Below are 25,673 nucleotides of genomic sequence, written 5' to 3' on the forward strand. Positions count from 1 at the left end.
TTAAGACTGTGAACAAAAATTAAGTAGTGCTATTGATTTTTTTTTCCCCTTTGAAAGACCAAAATTATTTGAGATTGCCAAACTTATTTCATATCAATTAGTGAAGTAGGTGGCAGAACTTATAGTTAATTTTTAATTGCTTCTGATGTTGAGCTAGATATGTTGTATCATTTGAGAAGTGAAAACAACTATCTTCCATGACCATTCCCTCAAACCATCCAGTTTTTCTAAATGTATCTGTTATGTTGCAGATTTATTTCAGGAGTTGACAAATTTTCTTATATTCAGTTTAAATATTTTGAGTACATTTCAACTTCACTTATTAAAAGAGAAGCAATTTGATTTTCAGAGAGTCTAGGGTATATATGGTTTAGGGCAAATTCTTATTGATTTCAATTTCTGCTGAATGTGCTTTCAGAAACAGGCTGAGGATATCTGTTGGTTTAGAAATACTTTTAATATATTAGTTATTGCAATAATGTTGCCTGCCAGAGCAGGGATTTAGAATTTTTAACAGATATAGTTTAAAACAAGTTGTATATTAAGTGATAAGATAAAATATATGCCAGTATGCATTATATGAAAGTTTCATTTTTTTTCCTTGCTGAATATATTTATTTTAAAATATTTTACAATCAAGTATTTTTAAAATATTTTTAACTAAGTTTTGTTTCATTGGCACTACACCTTGATAAAGCAAAAAAGCAATCGGCATTGATCACACTATATTCTTTTAACTATATAATATTTGGTCACTTTCATCACGCTATATGTAGAATATTTTGGAACTATTTAATAATTGACTATTTCATTGTTCCTGATAGGAGGAGAAGGAAGAGGCTTCTACTTTTGAACAACCTTTAAAGTATTGACGTGTTCATTTGTCCCATTTAAATTGTGTGTAAAATCTGTAAATTAAAAAAAAAACAACAAAACAAAAACATAAAACTGGATGATTCTTAAAGACTTCATCTTGAAATCACATTTACCTCAAAATTCCCCATCTAATATAGTTACAAGTGGCTCCTTACATTAATGTAAATTCATTTTTATACTTTTGTTTTATTTTGTATATTTAACAGCTCTTTCTTTAGTAAATTTCCTTCTTTTCCTGTACAGCCAGTTTCTTATATATGTTGAGCTTCTCTAGTCCGGCACGCTCTGGACCAGCAACATCCATGGTCCAGCATGATTTTAGTTAGCCGGATGTTCACTTATCATAGGCGTGGCCAAGTTTTCTGTGGTCGTATAAAGTTTGTTTACAAACAACATTGATTGTAGCTCTCTTCCTTCCTTTCCTTTAAAAGGCATATGGATGGTTAGATTTAGTTTTATCTCTGGAAACACCATTCTGATGACATTAGCATGTTCCAATAGTACTCGCTATATCAGCTTAATATATGATATTAATGTTAACTGATCAACTTGTTAATCAAAGGTATTTGTAAATTCCTTTCTAGTTTTTTCTGGTTTTGGTATTCATTTCCTTCTTACATTGGACATGTTGGGTGGGAAGCAGTGAATGTTATACAATACATTTATTCAGAACATTTTTAACAAATAAAGGCTTGATCTTGATCCTGCTCCTACTGATTTCAAAATAAAGCAAAGTCAGCCATAAATTCTTTAAATTAAATGAAAAACAACTCTGAAATGTTTAAGCTCATCCAGAAGATGAAAAACTTAAAATTACTTTCAGTGATCCAAGTTTTCTTCACAAACTCCTTTACAGTTTACAGCTCAGTGTTTTTTTTAATTGAAATATGCAAAAGATTATATAATAGCTTCCTATTCTTTCATAATTTCTTTTTTAAATCTTTATTAAGTTACAGAAATTTAATTTTGCAATAGTATACATTAGTATTTGTTGATTTTTAATGTTAATAAATTAGCTGCTTTATGTCTATTTAGTTCTGTTTTCAGTAGCTCCAGTATTGTTCTGACTCATTCAAAGACTTCTGAGATTCACAAGTTTCATCTGTGACACCAAAAAAACCTGCTGCAGTTGAGTAGGTATCATTAAAATGACTTTCAGAGTAGATTGTGCCAAATCATAAAGAAATAACCCACTGTCATCTCTAAAAAAAATCAATCTTTGTATGTCTAATATAATATAAATATTTTTAAACCAGGGGAATGAATTATACAGCTTACTTTAAAGTATGGAATTCATTCCTCATTTGGGGGCGTCAGTGGGTATTCAGTATTGCATTAATCTTATGCTGCCCATGTGTAAAGGAAGTAGATAGTGTTCTTGTAAGTACATGAGTAATAAGAATGCTTGCTGTTGTGTGCTTTTCTGATCAGGTATTTTCAAAGTCCCTTGCTATGAAATCAGCCCTATATATGTGAACATTTACTTGATCAAAACAGCTCTGCTTTTCCACTTAGTAGTAGCTTGAGTGTAATTATGTGATGGCATTGATAAAAATAATTTTTGAGTAAGATTGAGTAGTAGGTGACTTAGTCCTTTAGTTAAAGACATGAGAGTAGGTCAACTGCAGATAATTAGAAATAAAACCAAATATTACTATCTCAAATAGCAAGAGACAAAATCTTACAAGGATAGTAATTGACCCCAAAAGCTCAGCCAGACTGAAACACATTTGATAACAACAACAGCTGCTGGTTATTTGTAATAGATATTTTGGGCAGTAGAACATTTAGAAAATCTCAGAAGAATTAAAATATCAGGTTCTGGATTTGTTTGTTTTTAAAATTTATATTAGATAGTCTTACGTTTTACTTTTTGATCCACTTATGCTTTGATCCACTAGGCTTACTAGTTTAATATAGAATAACTATCCATGTACTTTTTAATGATTTAATCAGGCTGCTTCCTGTGTGATTTATTTTACAATCATGTTTTATTCTTCATTTACTAAGTTCTGATCAAGAGTACTGGACTTTACTAATGTAGACTAAGATATAAAAGGAAAAAGAACCATCTATAGAACTGCTTTTATAATAGCAGTTCGACTGGATTTTACATATTGAATATGTGAGGAAAACTTGCTAGAGATCACTTCTTGAATCCTAACAAAATTTGTATGTGAACCTCTCTCTCCTTTTTTATTTTTACAGTGGATGATGTTGGAGAAAAATTAGATCATATTGGAAGCACACCTTTAAAAATCAGCTCTGAGGTTTCACATGATGATGTTTCTAAAGATGATGGGTTTGGTTCAGAAGTTATAAAAGTGTATATATTTAAAGCTGAAGCTGAGGATGATGTGGAAATAGGTAAGTTTTTATGTTCTGTTCATTGATTCTCTAGTTAGAAAACTTTTGTTAGTTTTGTGTTTAATAAAATCCCCCCCAAGTGGCATGTTTTGCAGTATGTGAAGTAACATTTTTGAAATGGCTTGTTGGGGTGTCATGACAACCCAATTTAACTCTTCCTTGAAGAAGGAATAATGTCAAGTCTCTTTTTTTTTGCCAACACAGTATTGAAAACATGGCATAAAACAGAAGCTTTAGAACAGAGGTGGGCAATAATTTTTGACGGGGGCCCACTCCAAGAAGTTGATAAGTGGTTGAGGGCTACATTCTTCCATTATGTTTAATGGATGGAGTGCGGGGTCTGGAATAGAAGTCGGGTGCAGTAGGTAGCTTGGGGTAAGGGATTGGGGTGTGAGATCTGGGAGGGAGTTTGGGTGAAGGAAGGGGTTGTGACATGGGGCAGAGGACTGGGGTGCAGGGTCTGGGAAAGGATTATGATCTGGAGTAAGGATGCAGGAGTTTTGATTTTGACCTGGCACAGGGGATTGAGGTGCAAGGTCTGGGAGGGAGTATTGGGTGCAAGAGAGGATTCTGGCCTGAGGGAGGAGTGTAGGAGGATGGAGTGCAGGATCAGGGAGGAGGGCTGTAACCTGGGGCAGGAGTGCTGGGTGTGTGTGAGTGCAGGGATTTGGGTTGTGACAGCAGATTGAGGTTCAAGTCTGGGAGGCGCTTGTGACCTGAGGAGGGCTTTAGGTGCAGAAGGTTTGGGTTACATGGGATAGGGGTTCCTAAGGGTGGACAGAGGATTTGGGAGGGACTCTTGTGCATTTCAAAGGCTGAAGCACTGCAGGGAGCATGGGACAAGCTGGGACTCAAGCACTGTTCCCGCTTTAGCCTTTGAAATGTACAAGAGTCCCGTGGGGCTTGAGTCCGCACTGGTCCCCTGCTCCCTGTGATGCCCCCATGCCTTGCTGCGTCTTTAAGAGGCAGCAAGCAGGGTGGAACAGGAGCCGGTGCTTCTATCAGAGGCAGCGGGGGAGGATAGCGGAGTCTGCTGGGGCCCCCCGCGGACAGGGGCTGCTGCCACCAAGCAGCCCGTGTTTGCGGTGGACAGGGCTGTCTGCTGGGAACAGGGGCTGCTGGACTCAGTGTAAGCTGGGGCCCAGCAGTCCCAGCTCGCACTGATTGCTGCACCTCTGCATTTTAAATGTAGTAAGAAACTGGCAGCTCTTATTATATTTAAAGTGCAGAGCTGTTGCGCAGATGGCTCCCAGGGCTGGCACGAGCCAGGACTTCTCAGTCTCAGCTCGAGCCGGCTCCTGGAGCTACCCCTACTGTGGCTCTGCAGAGCTGTCCTATCAACTAATCGTATAGTCGATAAAAATTGTATCAACTATACGATTAGCTTGATAACTGCATTTTAACATCCTTAGTGCAGGGCCTATGTTTGCTGCTCTGAATTGAATGCTGTGAGCCCCGGGGATGAGAGAGGAAGGCATTTCACATGATGCGTGTTCTGTAAACCAGCAGCTGCTATTGGCCAGTAAACAGCAAGTGGGAGCTACTGGAGGTGGGGACACTGTGAGAAGCCTTTCACCCCTCTTCCCTGGGCTCTCAGCATTCAGTGACACACATGGCCCTGCAATTGACTTGTATCATGATGTGATGTATAATATTTCTGCTCATACTTAAAACACTACTAGCGTACAAAAACTGACAAGGTTTATGCCTATAATCAGGGCTTGACAAATAATGCAATCTACTTGCCCGTGGCGAGCAGATTGCAACCCGGAAGATTGCAACCCCCCTCCACCAGCATGCGCAGATCACTGCACAGTGAGGCTGGCGAGCGGGGCTTGCCGCAGTTCGGCGAGCGCTGCCTATAATACCACCCAAATGTTCAGCACTGATTTTTTTCTCAAGATATTGGTAAGAAAGGAGAGTTGTATAGTGTGCCACTTATGGCAAGAACACACTGATTTTAGACATTTAATTGGGATCTTAATGTCTGTCTAGAACAGAAAATACTGACATTCTTCTAATTTGGTTCTCATGAGATGATATTATAGATCATCTTGGTTGCATAGACTGTGTTTTTCTTTCTCAAGGAGGAACAGAAATTGTCACAGAGAGTGACTTTCACAATGGACATTCTGTTGCTGGCGTAATTGAGCAGGGAGGTGTTGGCAGAATGCAGCGAGAGAAGATGGTTTACATGGCTGTTAAGGACTCTTCTCAGGAAGATGAAGATATTAGTAAGAATTTTAACTAATATATATACTAAAAATGCTTACCAGAAAATTACTCAGTCCCAAAACATTATAAGTATATATTTTTTAAAATGGTACCAGAAATTAAAACAGTATGCATAATAGGAATGTTAAGTAACATGTTTTTGTGTAAATATGTAACCTCTTGAATTTTAGTAGTTACATGTAGCAGGGGGGTAGGCAGGAGCTAGTGCTTGTGGGGAGCTGACTTTTAAGCCGGCTCTTGGCAAACACTGGCTCTCACCTCCCCCTGCTGCCTCTGGCAGAAGCACGGAGGACAGGCAGCTCCATAGGAATCGACATGGACAGGGAGCTGGCTTGAAAGCCAGCTCCTTGCATGTGCCAGCTCCCACCTGCCCTTACCTCCAGTGTCAGCAATGTAGGGCAAGGGGTGCAGGTGGCTCCATGGCTCCAAGCCCTGGCTTCCATCTTTCCTCTTCCGCTGTCTCTGTGGGAGGCAGCAAGGTGGGGGCAGGTGGCTCCGCAGAGCCAATCTGCTCAGCTCCTCGCATGTGCCAGCTCCAGTGGAGCTGGCTGCCACCTTCCCCTTCTCTCTCCCACAGAGACAGCAGTGCGGGAGGCTGGCAGGCAGGAGCTGGTGATAAGAGGGAGAGAACTGGCTTTAAAAACTGGCTCCCCAGGAGCACCGGATCCCATTGAGCCGCCTGCCTTTCCTCCCTCCACCACTGCTGCCTCTCTATCTGAGAGCGCAAGCGGGGCAGAGTGGGAGCTGATACACATGGGGAACCAGCTCTTGTGGATTGGCTTCTACCTAACCTAGCCTCCCTGCGCACTACTACCTCCATGGGATTCGGTGCTCCTGGAGAGCTGGCTTTTAAGCCGGCTTCCCCCCTCCACCAGCTCCTGCCTCCTGTCCCCCTCCCCCCCATATCACAGGCGTGCAGCTCTGTGATACAGGGGCATCAAGGGGGTGGGGGTGTATATGTAGTTGCTAGGATTAACAGATAAGCCCAGGCTTATCGGTTAATCATTGAGTACACACTAACATCCCTAATGTATAATATTGTTCACTCTTTAAACGGACATTTTTAATGTTTCTGAATGATGGTTCTCAGATTTAAAATAGTAAAAATCCCATCTTTCCTTTCCCACCAATAGAGTATCTTATAGACTGTATGAAGTATATGTATATTAAATACATATTGTGGCTACTTTATACAAGCAATTCATTATTTGCATTGAATTCTATAGTTAATGAATGAATGAATAAATAGTGGATTTTTGCAACTTTCTGATTTTTCAGCTTGACTAACAAACTGCCTTGCTAAAATCTTGTTTACTTCGTTTAAATGGTTTTATTGTTTAGAATGTTAATGCTATTCTAGATAACTTTTTAAATTTTATTCAGTAGAGCAGTGCTTATTCTGGAATAGTAGAAAGAACCACTCTCTTTCTCTTTCTCTTTGGTTTTTCTAATTCTGGTCTAGTATAACGTAATATTACCCTGTACAAGTATATTGGGGAAGGAAAAGAATGGTTCAGTGGGTATTACTACTAATCAAAATAATATGAAAATAAACAAAGGAAAATTTAGGCTGAACATACAGTACAATTAATTGAAGAATCACCACCTTTCCTTCACAAATGTAGGTTGTGCTGAAATAGCAGATGAAGTTTATATGGAGGTCATAGTAGGTGAAGAGGAAGCAACATCACTTCCTGACACACAACTTGAAGACTCTGGTGTGAATAAAACTTTTGTTCCTGTTGCTTGGGCTGCTGCTTATGGTAGGATGCTAGATTTTTTTCCCCCCCGGGAATCCCCTCTTATTTTCCCCCAAACTTAGCTCCTACATCTTTTAGGACGTGATTTCCTATCTCTCTGCTCTGTGCAAGGAAGTTTATTAACAGCTGCCTCTGGAGCCTGCCATTGATTTACAAGAGTCAGACACTGGAATCACTCAGTGATATTTCAGCAGCTGTACATACTTTTCCCAGAATGCCCTCACTCTGCTAATTGAGGAATGAAGACGAATGCTAGTCCCAGATTCTAACATTTTGTACACTAACCTGCCAGGTGGTCCTTAAATTATTTTAATATCTATTTTTCTTAACTCATAATATAAGTATCTTGTTTAGTGTTGGGTTTTATACAAGGCATAGTAGTTTGTAAAGTTTTTGTACTGTTGTCCTGGGTTCCAGTTCCGGTATTATCCAGCATACAAATTTTCTGTGTATGTCTTGAAGTCAGCTACAAAGCATTATAGAATCTTACTTAAGCTAAAGGAATTTTATTTAAAGTACATGAAGCTGGATGGTGAAAGGTTCACACAAGTTTTATCTGAGAAAAGGAAAATGAGTCTGAGAAAATAAGCTTAGAACTTGTCATACAGACATCTTCTTTTCTCGCTTTTTCGCTATGTCTGCACTAGAGAGTTTGCAGTGGCACCACTGTAAGATCTCTAGCATATCTACTCTATGCCAAGAGAAGAGAACTCTCCTATTAACATAATTAATCAGCTGCCAACAAGGAGTGGCGGCTGTGTCTGCAGAAGACACTGCCCAACTAACATAGTACTCTCCACACTGTTGCTTATGTTGGTGTGACCAGTGTCGCTCAAGGGCGTGGTTTATTCATACTGCTGAGCGACATAAGTTATGTTGACATAAGCAATGGTTGTAGACATAGCCCTTAGTCTGCATAATCAGAGTCTTCATCCTCTGGCAGAAAACGATTGTGACTTTTTTAAGAATGTGTTTTATATGTCTTACGAAGTTGATCTTCATCTTTCCCTTTAACTGGAATTGAATAGCAGGAACATTTTACTAGGAAGTTAAATGGTGCAAATTCTGTGTGTGTGTGTGTGTACGTTAGTTAATTCATAAATATATCATATTTAAGGGAATAACCTCTCAGATCATCTGAGTCATGAAAGAGAGAGCCAGTTTTTTAAGGACAGAGTTCTAACTGGGATTGGCTGAAAAATGGGGAAACCCTTCGGTTGAAAAACTTTGCAATTCTGATTTTTTTTTTCTATCCTGAATCAGGATGAAGAGTCAAAAATGCTAAAAACAAATTTAAAAAATTGTGAGATGGGATTTTTAGAAAAATTCCCATACTGAAAGAACAATAGTTTAAATTTTCCTGCTTGTTAGCAACTTGCTGGGAAAACTCTTATTAATTTAACATTATCTCTGCATGCACAAAATGAAATAGGTGAGAATTCCACACAGGCAGCCAAAAAGAACCATCCTTCTAATTTTTCCAGATGAAATTTTTCTGCAAAAAAAATCTGTGTTGTGAAAAGGGCATTTCTATCAGGAAATAACCTGACAGAAAAGTCCTGTACAGATACACTTATAACCCCATTAGTTGCAGATATATATGCGTTTGAACCACAGAATACCAGAAGCATAGAAAAAACTTTTTTCAGTCTAGAATGAAAATATTAGGATACTATTAAGATGCAGCCCTTGTCATCCCATAGATTTAGTCATTTGTCGTGCAAGTGCTGAATGACCACTGTATTATGACATGGTAAAGTAATAAAGCACTAAGTCAGGTCTGGGGAAAATACCCTCCGTGGGCCAGATCCGGCCTGCCAAGCCACCAGATCTAGTCCATGGACCCGCAGGGAGCCTAAGGCAGACTCCCTGCTTGCCATAGCCCCTGCACGCTGCTCTGAAAAGTGGCTGCCCAGCCTATTGTGTTTCTCAGCTGTAAGCCAGAGGGAGCAGGGAAAGGCTGGTCCCGCTCCAACACAATCCCACTGGCCAGTTTTTGGCCACCACTTTCCCCTCCCCTTGGGTTCTTATTTACAGATGCACATGGCCCCAGCAGCCTCTGCAGAGGTGTGACAGGCAGGGAAGCTGCCTAAGAAATGTGCTCTCTTGGCCAGACCCTGCCTCTTCCCCCAGCCCTTTACCCCTCCTTCCACTCCTATCCCCAAACTACCACATAACCCAAATCCTCTGCCCCCCTCCTGAGCCCATACCCCCTCCCAAACCCTGTACCTCTGCCCTAGGTGACAACCCCCTTCTGCCCTAGGTCACAACCCAGATTCCTGCACCAAAACCCCCTTCTGCCCTAGGTCACAACCCAAGCCCTACACCCCCGTCCCCTGGCCTAGGTGACAAATCTCTCTCCCCTCCTGCGCCCCCCCACCCCTCCCCGGCTCTAGGTCATATCAATCCCATGCCCCAGGTCACAACTTCATCCGTCACCCAAACTCCTCCCAGAACTCACAGGTATTCCTGCATCCCAATCCCTTACCCCAAACTTCTTTCTTCACCCAATCTCCATCTCAGGACTTCGACCACTTTCCAAAATCTTAGCATGGCCCCCCAACAAAAATTTTTGTCCACCCCGGCACTAAGTTCTTGACAGGAAAGTTAGATATTTGGACTTGCTGATAGGCAAAAGAAAATTGTTGAACTTGGTTATTTTGCACTATGTCTTGTTTACCAGAATCAATGAAAGCAAATATGTAGAGATTATATAGTACAATATATTCATTGTCTGGTTTGGCATCTCTGTAGAGAGTGGTCAGGAAAGTGAGGACTCTTCAGTAAATAGTTTACTAGCTAGATGTTTTCTCACACATGGAATTTCAAACCATCATTTGTCAAATACAATTTCTGTTTATGAATTAGGAAAATATTGTTTTCCGTAGGAGATGAAAGGAGGCTGCCCAGAAGATATGAAGACTGTCAAACAGCAGGTGAGAACATGGACTTACATTTGATACAAGAGCAAAAGTTACATTTGCTTTTATAATTTTTTGGGAGGTAAAAAGTTGTATATCAGATTTTCCCCTAAGAAGTTCATGACTGTCTGGTTCATTTAATGGAATATTAACAAATTCTTGATCTGTGAATGCTACCAAATATTCAGATGGCATTGTGAAAGGGTTCCATGCTCCTGAAACACATTTGCTCAAGGTATTTCAGTTTATAAACATTGTAGAAATAAGAATAATACTAAATGCAACAGAGGTGCTCAGAATTGTCCATTAGTAGCTTTTGGGTGACTAGGAAAAGGAAAATAAGGCTACTGAGGTATAAAGGACAATTAGGTTGAAGGAAAGAACAGGCATAATCAGCTAAATGTGAAGAGTTTGGGAGTGGAGGAAACAAAAATCCAGAATGAATCTAAATTGATAGCAATTCTTGTCAATAACTATTGTAAATATTAAACCTTTCTACAATGAACAATTGTTTTGAAGGCAATGTAAAGTGACTTTGCTCCCCTGTGATTCTGGTCATCTAGTCCCAAAGAAAAAAATTTGCTCATAGTTTTTATGGTGTCTGATCTTTGTATTCAGGAAATAACTTGGATACACGATTAGAAAACAAAAATGGTAATGCAGCACAGTACCTGCAAATCTGTGATAGCATTAACACAAATAGAGCGCTTAAACAAAAAGCCAAGAAGAGGAGGAGGGGAGAAACCAGGCAGTGGCAAACAGGTAGAATATTTTTCATTGTTTATTGTATTGGTTTACTATGGAAAGATCCTTTTCCTGGAAACTATTTTAAAAATTTAAACCTGCACTGGAATTATATTGTGCAGCTGTTTTAAAACAGTTGTCCCTGAAGAGTTTGCTGATGATCCACAGATTGCTGATTGGCACATCATGCTGACTCACTTAATTTCCAGCTGGAAAATTGCATTACATTTTTTTCTAATATTACTTATCCACATAAACAATTCCTGTAGTTATCGTGGGGTTGTTATGTGATCATAAATGGGAGAGGAGATGTACACAATTGAGAATGGGAGGAAGGTCCATTATTTTTGGTCTATTTAGTAACAAGTACCACCAGTGCCCATGGATTAAGGTAGTATTGTGATTTTATTATTTGCTTCTGTCAGTTTTTTTAATAGTATTTAAAATTGTAGATATCTGGGATTTGGCTGTGTTAAGTTAGTAAGCTTATTTGTTCTATATGTGAAGTTTGAGTAAATGTTTTTAGTAGTTCTTTTTAATTCAGTATTTTCAGAAGTTTTCTTTATAACTTTCTCTGTTTGTTTGAAAACAGCTGTTATAATAGGTCCCGATGGTCAGCCCTTAACTGTTTACCCTTGTCACATATGTGGGAAAAAATTTAAATCCAGAGGATTTCTGAAGAGGCATATGAAGAACCACCCAGATCATATGATTAAGAAGAAATACCAGTGTACTGACTGTGACTTTACAACTAACAAAAAAGTAAGTTTTCACAACCATCTGGAAAGCCATAAACTTATAAACAAAGTTGACAAAACTCATGAGTTTACAGAATATACAAGGAGATATAGAGAGGCAAGCCCATTAAGTTCTAATAAGCTGATACTGAGGGACAAGGAGCCTAAACTACACAAGTGCAAATACTGTGATTATGAGACTGCAGAACAGGGACTGCTCAATAGACATCTGCTTGCAGTTCACAGCAAGAACTTTCCCCATGTTTGTGTTGAGTGTGGAAAAGGATTCCGTCATCCATCTGAGCTTAAAAAGCATATGAGGACCCACACAGGTGAAAAGCCATACCAGTGTCAGCACTGTGTCTTCAGATGTGCTGATCAGTCCAATCTGAAAACACACATAAAAACCAAACATGCAACTGATTTACCTTTTAAATGTGAGCATTGTCCCCAAGCATTCACGGATGAAAAAGAACTTCAGCAACACACAGAGTTATTTCAAGGACATAAGACTCATCAGTGCCCACATTGCGACCATAAGAGCACCAACTCCAGTGACCTGAAACGACACATTATTTCAGTTCACACAAAGGACTTTCCCCACAAATGTGAGGTGTGCGAAAAAGGCTTCCATCGTCCCTCTGAGCTCAAAAAGCATAGTGAAACTCACAAAGGTAAAAAGATACATCAGTGTAGGCACTGTGACTTTAAAACTTCAGATCCTTTTGTTCTTAGTGGACATATCCTCTCAGTTCACACCAAGGACCTGCCTTTTAAATGCAAAAGGTGCAAGAGAGGATTTAGGCAGCAAAATGAACTTAAGAAGCACATGAAGACCCACAGTGGAAGAAAAGTGTATCAGTGCCAGTATTGTGAATATAGCACTACGGATGCATCAGGCTTCAAACGACATGTAATATCAATACACACAAAAGACTATCCACACAGGTGTGAATACTGCAAAAAGGGATTCCGTAGACCATCAGAAAAAAATCAACACATAATGAGGCATCACAAAGAGGCCATAATGTAATATATAATGTTGAGAAGGAAGCAATTTAAAAATGGTGATATGCTAATTGGGGAAAAAAATCTCATGAACTGTTTCTCCTGGTTTCAAAGCTTGATATTAAATCATAACTTTACATTCTTTGTATTAAAAGTCTTAAAAGTATTAAGGTTGACAGGGATCTCATAGTCCTATGATTGTTGCTTCTCAGAACCTAAAAGGCACGATAGAATGCAGAAAGATGAATGTCTGAAAGGTTGGAGAAAGATTGCTGAATGTCTTCTATTTAATAGTATTATACATTGTTACGCTACAAAAAATGAAGCTGATTGTGTTATCCATTTCATCAGTAACAGCATTTGTCTCCAGTATGAAAACCTTTCAGATGTGGGGTTATTTTTACAAACTTTTCGTCAAGGCAACCAATTCTAACTTCTTATTCCGTTTTAAAAAGAATATAAGTCAATCACTTGGTCATTATGTTTTTAAATTGTGCCTGGAAATCGTATTCCAGAATTGGTCAACTTTGGGGGCTTCTCCCGTTGTTTTTTTGTTTGTTTTTTAACATTTCACTGGGAAACCTTTTTGTTTCCTTTATTAGTTTAGGTTCAGTGAGTAATTTTTAAACAAAACTTTCAAGAGCTGCTAACCTATTTTATGGCAGGATGTGATGTTAAAAATTTTGCATTATGTTACAAGCTCAGCGGTGGTGTTCTGGTGCTAGGGTTAAAACATGTATGTATATAATTTCCCTTTTTTATCTGAAACTGCAGTTGAATGTTGTTCAGTATGGCACATGACAAATACCTTTGGATCTGATTTTTTTTTTTAAAGGAAAAAATGAATGCAGCTATTAGTCTTGTCTTGACACTTTTTTCCTACTACTTTAAGATCTTCCCTAAAAAGAGTATTATAAAAGTCACAATAGTTTTCTTGAATAAAAATGCAAAATACTTAGAAGTTCTTTAGGTCAGTGTTTATAACAGGTATGTCTATTACAGTCCTACCTGCTAATATAAAATTTTCAACCTAGGTATAAAAGTGCACCTTTTAATCAATTCTTTACAAATCTCTACCATACTATAAACATGCATTTTCAGTCTGCAAGAAAGTATATATGCAGTATTTAACCTGAAAAATATGCTGCCACTAGAGTTTGGAGGTGGATCTTCAGTTTACAGTGTATACATTTAAAATATGCATCCCTTTAAACAATGCTTTGTGTTAGCATGCTGCAAATCAAATGGCGCTTACTATAACAAGCTGGTCTAGGGCTATTTAATGAAAAACCTGCTCATAAATGTTATGCATATAATGTGTACTTTTTTACTTTTAGTTGCTTCATGTTTGCACACAACTCTTCACATGATAAATTGTAACTTTACCTCATGCTATATTGTGGCTTTGTGTTTCAGATAATGACCATATTTTGTTTTTGCACCAGATGAGAATCAGTTCCTTGAGAATAAATTTTTTTTTTATATTTCTAAACTTCAGAAAGCTAAATTGGGAAATCTCTTAGAAAAAATAAGTGTTTTATGTGGCTGTAAAAAATTATGTACACGCTGTAAAATAAGATTGTCACTGTTACGTGGGATTATTATTTCTTAATGTGTTACTCATTGTAATGAGCATACAATAAAACGCATCTCTTGCACTCCAAGGTTTTCTAGAGTCTTTGTTTTTCATTTGGGCTGATTCTAGGAATGTTCTCATTCACTGAAAGTGTGCCTAATAATTTAATTTCATCTTTCTTTTTAGCTTGTATATGCCTTTAATCATCTGGTCTATGATAAGCCAATTAACTAGCAAATGTTTTTCAAATAAGTTATCCCTTTTTATTGTTTAATTGTATTCACTGTGTAGTTTTAGCACTAGTGCTGGGTGAAATTTTTGGCAGAAATGTGTTCACTGAAAAATGCAGTCAGATCAGCCAAGACATTTAGCAAATTTGTGTTGACGGCGACAAATTGTTTTGGTCAAGTTCCATCATCCCTCCAAAAAAAAAATGTTTTGTTCTGACATTTTTTTAAATCAAACTATTTTCATTTTTTCTATTCAATTTTTTTCTAATTTTTTCAATAAGCTAGGAAACCAAAAGATCAGTTATTTGTGCAGCTCTGATTAGCGGTGAGAATGTACAAGACATTTTTACTAAAACTGTCATTAAATATGTACAGTAATTGACATACTTTTGAGTTTTCTTGTTTGGATTCTGCAAAAACAGTTTTCTGCACATTTTGGAAAAGCTACTATAGGTTTAAATTTTTCTTAAGAATAAGAACAGATAACAATATAAAATGCTATATCTTACTTTCCTATTTGAGTTTCCTTCCTCTAACTTTATGTATTTTTTCCACCGGATTTATGTAAACTATACCAGGCAAACCTGCGATTCTGATCAGGTGCTTGTCGTTGCTGGCCAGCATTATGCTCTACATTGGTCCTCTTCACCAGAAGGAGAGCACCTGTCCCCGGCAAAGAATTCACACCACGCATGCTCAGTGCTGATATAGGAGTTTCATTGCTCCTCGACCCCTCACCAGGAGCCAGAACATGCAGTGGTACTGGGAAGAGACTCTCATTCTTCCTCATCTCGGTACCAGCCCTTGGTACTGGGTTCTCAGCTTCTCCATGTTCTTTACCTTCAACATCATCCCTAATCAAATGTGAGTCTATTTGCTCCAGAGGAACCAAGTGGACCTCTAGTCACACGGTGGACTGCCAAATGCAGTGGCAGCCACAATGGCCATTCTGGACCTCCTGGGCATACTATCAGGCCCAGATTACTCTCTGCCCTCTCCCAACCCCTGTAATTTTAACAGCTAGGAGGCCACACAAAAGCTGCCAGAGGCCTCTCCGACAGACTTTGTAGCATTGGTTGAGGAAAGATGGTGGTGGTAGGAATGGCCCTCCTTGCATGTGACTGATTCAGTGGCCCAGTCCTTGTCTACAGGCATAGTCATGTGCAGGTCTCCCTCCAGAGGTGCAATGTACCAAGACTTCCCATTTGATGGCTCAATGTTCTCCAAACAAACCGACTCTCGGCTTCATAGTCTGAAAGACACCAGGGCCACTATGTGCTCCTTGGGGATGCACATACCTGTCATGCAATGTAAATCCTTCACACAGCAACAGCAGCAACTCCACCACCAGCAGCAACTTCCACTCTTACCCTCGCTAAGATTCTTATTGACATTGGGGCTGAAACAGATGTTTATCAGCTGCACAGATGCTTTCTCTAATATGTGGTAAGTCAGCACTCAATCAGTTCTTGTGTGCATGCGTCGTCGAAAGTTTTTCCCTTAGCAGTACCCGTTGGGTCAGCAGAGAAGTCTCTTGGGGTATGTCTACACTACCCTCCTAGTTCGAACTAGGAGGGTAATGTAGGCATACCGCACTTGCAAATGAAGCCCGGGATTTGAATTTTGAACTCCTCATGAAATGAGGTGTACCGGTAGTTCAGAATAGGCACCCTAGTCCGAACTACCTAGTTCGAGCCCCGTGTAGCCACGCTGCACGGGGTTCGAAGCAGCGGGGATTTAAAAATGGCGGCTCCCCGCTTATGCAAATGAAGCCCGGGAAATTCAAATCCCGGGCTTCATTTGCAAGTGCAGTATGCCTACATTACCCCGCTAGTTCGAACTAGCGGGGTAGTGTAGACATACCCTTGGAGTGGTGCCAGTATATCAGTTAATATATACCTCTGTTGGCCCTCCCATCCCCTCAGTTCCTTCTTACTGCTCGTGATGGTCGTTGGAATGTGCTTTTACTCTTGCTCTGCAAGTGCCTCTTAGCAGTTCTCTCCCATTGTTTAGCTAGCTAGTTTAAAGTTTCTTAGTTCATTGTTCTTATTTAAGTTGTTAATAGTTAAGTGTTGTGCTTAGTGTTGAAGTATTCAGTCATGGGGCTCACTAGGAGTCCCTGGTGCGTCTGGGAGGGCATGCCTGGGCTCCAGGGCTTCAAGCCTTGTGAGAAGTGCCAGAAGCCTATGCCCTGTGGGGAGATCCCCCCCATGGAGCCTGTCTCAAGTACCTCAGCAAAATGCACCTATTTGAGGCTTGTAACATCTGTGAGGGCTTCAAGCCACATACCAAGCGGGAAAGAGTCTCTCTTGAAGACCATCCTTATGGAAATGGCCCTGTGCCCAGCATCAGTATCTGAACCAAAACCGTCCATCCAGAGCACATCGCCTTAAGTGCGGGAGGCACCTACCCGCTCATATGCCTCTACGGTGCCGCGTAGCGCCTCAACACCAGTCTCAGTCCCAGGTGCCCCAGAGGAAGAGGAGACCTAGCATTGCATCTTCAAGCAGGGCATGTGGCACTGATGAGTGCGGTACACAAACCATTGTGGTCAGGTCAGCACCACTTTAGCCCGCACGAAGACTCCAGCCCAGCGGGGAACCTCCCTGTACTCCTGACACTGTTGATGCAATGAGAGACTTGATTGAGCTGACCTCTTCCCTGACCTCTGCATCAGGCCCACCCAAGGAGTACAAGTCCAGACAGCACCAACCTTCAACCTTGGCATCTAGCCACTCTGGCCCCGGAAGTGAGAGAGCCTCATTGCCCTATCCCAGCAGCGCCTACCACAGCCCTGGTGCCGGGAGCAGCACTGCCCCGTTTCGGCACCAGCCACAGCTCCGACCTGTGCACCAGCACCGAAGTCAGCACCAACAGAGGGTCTTCACGTGGCACCTACTTTGGAATAGAGTTGTCCTAGCCACCAGCCCCTCTCCATCAGGCAGATCGGCACCGCCGCCGACTTTGCCTCTTCCTCCTCAGCACTGGGGGAAAACTGGAGTCAATGAAGTCTACTGGAGTCGACCTCCAAGTGGGAGGTTGCCAGCTGTCACTGCCACCTCACCGTTGCGGTCGACCTTGGAGTACTCAACCGACTTAGAGATGGAATCAGGCTGGTCATCCTGGGGCTCCAGGTTGAGGTCATGGCACTGGTCCTACTCCCATCACCTATCGCAGAACCTTGGCACAATCTCGGCACCATCGGCAACAGCAGCCATGGCCCTAGCCATGCCACAGTCCTGGCCACCACATCTGCAGTGGCCTTTCTGGACCCCCTGGGCCTACCATCAGAGCCATGATGTGGGCCCCTCTACACCAGAGTCTGTTGTCTCAGGACCCAGGGTCCCACCTTTAGTGACCTCATTGACTCGCTCCCCTTAGTTGGGACAGGCCTTGCCAAGATCTGCTTCGGAGAGAAGGCCTACCACTGCTCAACCCTTTATGGTAACCCTCTTGCAGGCCCGCAACCCAGAGGCGGTGGGTATGAAAGGGTCCTCATCCTCTTTTACTGACAAGGCCTTTGGTGGGTCCCTCCCCTCCATGGACTCAAGTTCCCATCAGGAGCACCTCTGCTGCCTGTCCCAGAGTCTGGGAGTTCAGATACAAAACATGTCAGAGGATTCAGACCCCGTGGTTGACATTCTGCAGCCAGATCCCCCCCATCAGAGAGACCTTACCCATCAGCAAGACTGTCGAAAATCACAAAGGCCCTCTGGAAAACCCTGGCCTCTATCCTGCAGACTGATAAGGAGGTCTCATAGAGGGACCCCTCTCACAAACATTTCCAGGAGGAGGTATAACAGCTCCTCAACCTAGGAGCAGCTGAAGTGGTACCCCAGGAGTTCTTGGGCAGGGTTTTCTACTCCTGGTATTTTGTAGTTCCCAAGGCTAAAGTTGGTTCCGACCCATCCTAGACCTCAGGAAACTCAATGCCTTTATCATCAAAACCAAGTTCAAGATGGTGACACTGGCATCCATCATCCCTTCCCTGAGAATGGTGCGCTGCCCTCAATCTAAAAAATGCCTGCTTCCATATTTCTGTTGCACCGCACCACAGGGGTGCCTGTGGGTGGGCCAGGACCATTATCAGTTTACTGCCCTCCCATTTTGCCTTTCTGTGGCTGCTCAAGTGTTTACAAAGTGTATGGCCATCATCACTGCCCTGAGTAAGTGGGGGATCCAGTTGTTCCCCTAGCTGGAAAATTGGCTTCTCCAAAGCCCATCTTCAGATCAGGTGCTGGACCACATCATTCTAGTACGAGACCTTTTTCAGGAGCTGGGTCTCCTTCTGAATGTGACCAAGTCGACCCTGGTCTCCACCCAGACTATAGCTCATGGGTGCCCACCTGGACTCTACGTCAGCCACAGTCTCACTCCTAAGGTCCTGTTTTCTGGCAATAAAGGTGGTCTTCTGGGACATGCAAGTGTTTCCGAAGACCATAGCCAGGACCCTCATGTGCCTACTTGGCTTATGGCCACCTGCACCTACATTATTCAGGACGTTGGGCTCCGCATGAGCTCGCTGCAGAAGTGGCTGGCACGGGTTCACAACGCGTCCTTCCAGCCTTGGGACAAAGTGGTGATGGTTCCCTCTGATGTCCTCCATTCCCTGGATTGGTGGACACAAGAGAAGGTGGTCTGCACTGGAGTCCCATTCTCCAGGCCTTTATCGATCCTTCAGTTAGTGATGGACACGTCTGACACCAGTTGGGAGACTCATCTCGGTGACATGTGGACCCAAGATATGTGGTCGAGAGATGACCTCTCCGTGCATATCAACATCAGGTAGTTGCGGGCAGTCCAGCTCGCTTGTCTGGCCTTTTCCCCCTGGCTCAGAGCAGAATGGTTCTCATTCTGTCTGACAACATGTCAGCTGTCTCCTACGTAGACAGGGTGGAGCCCATTCCCCTCCCCAGTGTGAGGAAGCCCTTCAGCTTTGGGAGCTATGCATTGGAACAGATATTCACCCGATTGCCTCCTATCTCCCGGGGTCCCAGAACACTCTGGCAGACCAGCTGAGTAGGTCCTCCTCCACCCACGAGCGGTTTCTCAGGGGATGTGGCTCTCCAATCTTCCACAGATGGGGGTTTCTCCTTCTGGACTTGTTTGCCATACAGCAGAACAGGAAGTGCCCAAAGTTCTGCTCCCTCAGGGGGTGGGGTGGGGATTCCTGGAAGACTCACTCATCACTCCCTGAACCAAGAGCCTGCTTCATGCATTTCCACTCTTCCCGCTGGTTCACAAGGTAATCCTGTGGGTTTGGGAGTTTAGGATGTCCCTGATACTCATTGCACCAGTGTAGCCCAGACAGCACTAGTTTATGTCCCTCCTGAGCTTGTCCTGTGAGAGGCTGATTGCTCTTCCACTGGACCCAGATCTGATAATGCAGGATTTTGGCAGGCTTCGCCACCTGAATCTGTGGTCCCTGCACCTAATGGTGTGGAAGCTCCATGGTTGACAGCAGCAGAACTGCAGTGCTCGGAGTGAGTGCAGGAGGTCCTGCTGGGGAGTAGGACCACAAGCCATCCACAAGGACCACTTGGCTGGCTAAGTGGAAGTGCTTCTTTATCTGGGCAACTAAGAAGGTGCATCACCTATGTATGCCCAGGTCCCACTGGTCCTGGATTACCTACTGGACCTTAGGATACTGGCCTATCCTCATCAATTAGGATGCATCTGGTGGCTATTTCCACTTGGGATTATGGGGCAAGACTCTTTCCACTTGGGCTCTTTGCAGACCCCATGGTACACAGGTTTTTGAAGCGGTTGAACAGGCTTTATCTGCACATCCGTCAGTCCCTCTGTGGGATCTCAACCTGGTCCTGTCCAAACTCACAGGGCCTCCTTTTGAGCCCCTGCTGATATGCTCACTGTTACACCTCTCCTAGGAGGTGTTTTTGTGGCAATCACGTTGGCCAGGGGTACGTCAACTGAGGGCTTTCACCTTGAACCCTCCCCCTTATACAGTTTTCTTCAAGGATAAGGTTCAGTAACGCCCCCATCTCGCCTTCCTGCCAAAGGTGGTGTCGTAATTCCAGGAGACATTTTTCTCCCAGTGTTTTACCCCAAGTCCCATGCCTCTGGTAAGGAACAGGCTTTATACACTCTGGATGTTAGGAGAGCATTAGCCTTTTATTGGGAAAGAACAAAGCCTTTTTGTAAGTCCCCACACCTGTGGCAGTTGCAGAATGGCTGAAGGGGCAGCTGGTCTCTGCGCAGAGTATCTTCTCATGGATCACGTCCTGTATCAAGGAGTGTTATGGTCTGGCTGGGGTGCCAGCCCCTCCCTTTACAGCTCACTCCACTAGGGAACAGGCCTCCTCTACTGCTTTTGTGGCTCAGGTCCCTATTCTGGACATTTATAGGGCTGCCACGTGGTCTTCAGTCCACTCATTGGCCAATCAAGCTAGGTAGGACGTAGCCTGGGGTCGGGCTGTCCTCTGCTCAGTTAAAACTCCAATCCCACCTCCTGGGGATTCTGCTTTGGAGTCACATACATGGAATGAACATGACTATGACGTGCACACACACACACCAGGCCCTAAGAAATGGACTTATGGACATAAATGTACATAACTCAAAGGTGCTTTAAGCAATTTACTTCATGTAACCTCTCGATCTTCGTGCCTTGATCTGTTTATCTTATTTTGGTGTAGGTGTCATTCTTGTGTATAAAATTAGACATACAGAATAGGGAATGCTTTATGGTTTTAAAATGTGTGAATGAAAGCCGTCATGGGTGTTACCCTCAATGTCTTGATGACCAGCTGTTAAACAACCTCTTTTGTCTTTTAAGTCTTAGTAGTGGTTGGTCTGGGGAGTCACATGTCCACCCCAACTGGCCTGGTGACTTCCTATGCAATAAGGACATCTTTAAAAACAATAGGAGCTTTTGTCTTCAGCTGGCATACCCAGGAGAGTGAACCAGAGACCCCAGGGGAAGAGGAGATTTCCCTGGTTGGAAGGCTTGGCTGGGAAAAGAACAGTTTTGGGGGGGGTTGAAAATAAGTTTGTACAGAGGATTTAGTGTTAGAATTAGCTAAGTGTTTTCTGTTATTTGTTTGTAACTTACTCTGCTCTACCTGTTCTCTTATTACCACTTAAATCCTACTGCTTGGATTTAATAAAATCACTTTTACTTACTATCAAGCCCAGCGTAAATGATTGTTACCTGAGGAAGCAATCAGTGTGTGCATTTCCCCCTTTCATTGCCAAAGGAGGCTTACCTAAATAATTCATTTAGGGTTCTGATTCCATTTGGGGAGTGATATCCCAGGAGGCTGGGCTCTAAACTACATTCCCCCTGGACCTGAAGAGCTTCAGTGTCTGTACTGCTTCTCTGGGGGGCTGTGAGTCTCCACTCTGTACCTTGGCTGGGGGGGACCAGGGAGCTGGCCCAGCAGGACAAGGCGGTGACAAGAGAGAGCAGGAAGGCGAGTGTCAGTGACCTTGTCAGCACCCCAGGAAACACTCTCAAGCGGTCATCTGTAACCTCACCCCATCACAATGAGCAATCACTCGAAGAAAAGTGGTTACTTACCTTTGTAACTGTTCTTTGAGATATGTTGCTCATGTCCATTCCAAATCTCTCCCATCTCCCCTTCTTCAGAGTAGTCTGGTTACAAGGAACCAAGGGGGTGGGGGGCGGGCAAACAGGAGTATATATTAGCTGATATACCAGCACCACTCCAGGGGGCTCCTCTGCTGGCCCAACGGGTACTGCTACGGGAAAAACTTCCAACAATGTTGCACACAGCGCACGTGCGCACCTACATGGAATGAACATGACAACACATCTCTAAGAACCACAGTTACGAAGGTAACCTTTTTTTTCCATGGTGCTTCCCTTCAGGCTCTCCACTACCCCCCACATGCTCACAAAGTGCCTAGTGGTGGTGGTGGCTGTGTTTCTCCACAAGAGGAGAATAGAGGTGTACCAGTACCCTGATAATTAGCTGCTGAGGGACTACTCCAATAGACAGATGGGTATTCTTGGGTATTCTTCTCAACCTGGAAAAGTCCATGCTCGTAACTGCCCAAAGAATAGAATTCTTTGAAAGCGAGAGTCTCCCTGTTGGACTCAGGGTTCAGGCAGTGTGCCAGCTCATAAAGTCACTTCACCGTTGTCCCATAACCACTGCCAGGCATTACTTGAGCCTCCTTGGACACATGGTAGCATTGTATGTACATGGTTGCACATGCCAGACTGAGGTTCGGGCCCCTCCAGGCATGGATTTCCTCGGTCTGGTGTCCAGGTCTAGACGGCCTAGATTGGGTCCTGACCATTCCTCCAAATGTCCTCCAGACCTTGTTGTGGGTGGACCCCCGGGTTGCATTCCCTCAGCTAGAGATGACACTAGTCATGGAAACATCGGACCTTAGGTGGGGTCCATTGGACCTGAGGAGTCAAATGATGAGATTTTTCTCCACATCAATGTGAAACTCAGGGTGGTTCGTTTGGCCTATTAGACTTTTCATGCCACTATGGAAAGTTACAGTGTGACAGGTTCTGACAGACAATATGACTGCCATGTTTTATATCAACTAGCAGGGTGGTGTGAGGTCGTCACTGCTGTCAGGAAGCTCTTCTCCTCTGGGAGTTTTGTATAGCCCACTTCATACACCTTGAGTCTTCTTATCTTCCAGGGGTCTAGAACATACTGTCAGACCACCTAAGCAAGTCCTTTCTCAGTCACAAGTGATTGGTGAGGGATGACATTCTACACTCTCATTTTCCAATGCTGGGGAATCCCCAGATCAAGCTGTTTGCCAAAGGAGTCCAACAGAAAATGCCCTGTTTTGCTCATTCTGGGACTGCAATCTGGGGACACAAGCAGCTGCATTCATGCTGCTTTGGGAAGACCAGCTGATGTATGCCTTTCCCTATTTGACCTGACCCACAGAGTTATCCTCAAGAGCTGCAGGAGGGAGCTGAAGTGATTGTGCTGGAGCCAACCTGGCTGCACCAGCATTGGTACACGTCACTGTCTGCCGTTGGTGGAATCACCCTTGTAGCTCCCTCTATACCTGGACCTAATCACACAGGACACTGGGGCTACGTCTAGACTGCAGGCTTCTTTCTCAAGAAGCTTTTTTTGGAAGAGATCTTCAGAAAAAACTTCTTGCAAAAGAGCACGTCCACACACAAGAGCACATCCAAAAAGCGATGCACTTTTGCGAAAGCACCCAGACTGATCAGACACACTCACATAAAAGGCCACCCAGAACCTCTTCAGCCAGGGCTTTAGGCACCAGTTGCTTCCAAGTGCTGGTGCGAGAGGTTTGCAGAGACACGCGCTTAAAGTGACACCCCCTGGACAGCTGTTTCTCTGTTTCTGCTGCATGCTTGCCTATCTCTTTGAGGGACAGCAAAGCGTTAGCAGTGCCTGCTGTGGTTGCTCTGTTCTTTTTTGGATTCCACAGCCTTTTTTTGTGCCATAGATTCAGAGCTGCCCCTGGGCATGCGATGACCCCACACAGCCATGCTGCAGTTTTGGCAGTATGTTCTGCCAGCTGCCTTCCTGATCCTGCATGACCTGCACCCCGAGCTTATTCTGGGGACCCTCTCCATGACTGTAGCTGCTCCACGCTGCACCTGCACTTCACTGTGGAGAGGTGTTTCTGGAGGCTCGACACCAGTTCAGACTGGTGGGACCAGCTGGTCATGGAGCGATGGGACGACCAGCAGTGGCTCCAAAACTTCCGAATGCCAAAGACCACCTTTTTGGAGCTATGTGGCTGGCTCACCCCCGCCCTCCAGAGACACGACACCCACCTGTGGCCTGCCACCCCCCTGGAGAAGCGGGTCACAATCGCCCTCTGGAAGCTCACCACGTCCAACAGCTACCTGTCAGTGGGCAACCAGTTCAGTATGGGGAAGTACACCATCAGGGCCCTCCTCATGGAGGTAAGGAGTTCTTGGGCTGCAGTCCCTGCAGGGTGTGGGGGAGGGAGGAGTTTTGCATAAGAAAGGAGGCTGGGGACTGGGGTGTGGTGGAGCGGGGATGGGGAAGAAGCCCTGTCCCTGGGGGCTTGTGCCATCCCACCCTCACACAGCCCTGCTGCTGGGGGTGGGGGGTCAGCCTCATAGGAGGTGACTCCAGGGGTGTTTGTGGGGGGCAGGGAAGGGGAGCAGGTCGGGCACCTCCCAAGGGCTCCGGCACCCCCTTTCTCATTCTCTGTTTTCTGTGTTTGTCTCCTTCTGTAGGTGGTGAGGGCCATCAATTCCATCCTTCTGCAGAGGGTCATCCATCTGGGAGACCTGATGGCACACGTGGTATCACACCACTGCATCAGTTCATCCCAGACGTGGTCCCGCCATTCCAGGTCGTCATGGACCTTGTGTGCAAGGGTCTGGTGGATGTCACGAAGGACACTGCCGCATCAGGTCCTCATGCACCCTGGCGCACCTTCGGGTCCCTCAGGCTCTGGTGGGTGACTGCGGTGGTGTGGATCAGCTCTGTCCCTGCTGGACTGGCTATGGAGAACACACAAGAGGGAGAGGCAGTTAGTCATCCATGCAGACCTGTAGGCACCGTCCCTGAGGCCGTGCCTGCCTGTGTGAGCAGTGACTAACAGTCTGCAGCCCAGAGGAGGGGGATGTCCTGGGTGCAAGGCCATGTGTGGCCTGCAAAGCAGTCCATGATTCACAGGGGCCCCGATGTGCCCAGAGGACAGTGTTGCCTGCTCCCCAGCCACCCTCCCTCCCTCAGCCCACGGACAAGCAGGCAAGGGAAGTGTCTGGCCACAGTGGGATCCCCTCATGGGCAGCAGAGGAGCCAGGAGCAGCCTGGGCCTCCCTGGGGTCCGCACATACAGATGCGGTTCACTGGGTTGTCTGTGGGAGTAGCTGCTGCCTCGCTTGTGAAGACATGCCCATGTGCTGTGTGTGACACTCCTTGGTCTCTGTGGGGTGGTGCCTGCTCCCTTGTGGCTAGCCTGCTTTCAGTCGGGGTGCCCCCCATGCCCCGCAGCAGAACGTGTGTGGCCTCCCGAGTCTGGAAGCAGGATCCCAGGCGTGCTAGGGCTGCCTGCTGCGTCTACATGCCTCACGCTAACGCAGCACATGGCTGCACATGCACAGACCACAGTACAATGTGCAGCCCAAATATCCCGAGTGACACTCGCCCCCCGTCCCCTGTGCACCCACCTCCCCCGCCCTGTGTGCATGACAAAGTGAGACCACTCACCTGAAGATCGCTCCCAGGCTTCCAAGGAGG

General features: G+C 44.2%; 1 protein-coding gene across 2 annotated transcripts in view; it reads left to right on the forward strand.

The window, feature by feature from the left end:
• Nucleotides 1–14,316, forward strand: part of ZNF711 (ZFX family zinc finger ZNF711) — a 42,647-nt gene extending 28,331 nt beyond the window's left edge. Inside the window, exons 4-9 of one of the 2 annotated variants that reach the window (XM_006115315.5) lie at nucleotides 3,085–3,243; nucleotides 5,331–5,477; nucleotides 7,104–7,241; nucleotides 10,127–10,174; nucleotides 10,778–10,921; nucleotides 11,496–14,316. In XM_006115315.5, coding sequence (XP_006115377.1) covers nucleotides 3,085–3,243; nucleotides 5,331–5,477; nucleotides 7,104–7,241; nucleotides 10,127–10,174; nucleotides 10,778–10,921; nucleotides 11,496–12,673 — 1,814 coding nt within the window. In that variant the 3' untranslated portion in view covers nucleotides 12,674–14,316. The remainder of the gene's footprint in view (nucleotides 1–3,084; nucleotides 3,244–5,330; nucleotides 5,478–7,103; nucleotides 7,242–10,126; nucleotides 10,175–10,777; nucleotides 10,922–11,495) is intronic. The other variant, XM_075940757.2, reaches the window with a different exon arrangement.
• Nucleotides 14,317–25,673: the final 11,357 nt, after the last annotated feature.

Source organism: Pelodiscus sinensis, chromosome 13 (genome assembly GCF_052426305.1).
Source record: "Pelodiscus sinensis isolate ZL-2025 chromosome 13, ASM5242630v1, whole genome shotgun sequence".
NCBI classification, from domain to species: Eukaryota; Metazoa; Chordata; order Testudines; family Trionychidae; genus Pelodiscus; species Pelodiscus sinensis.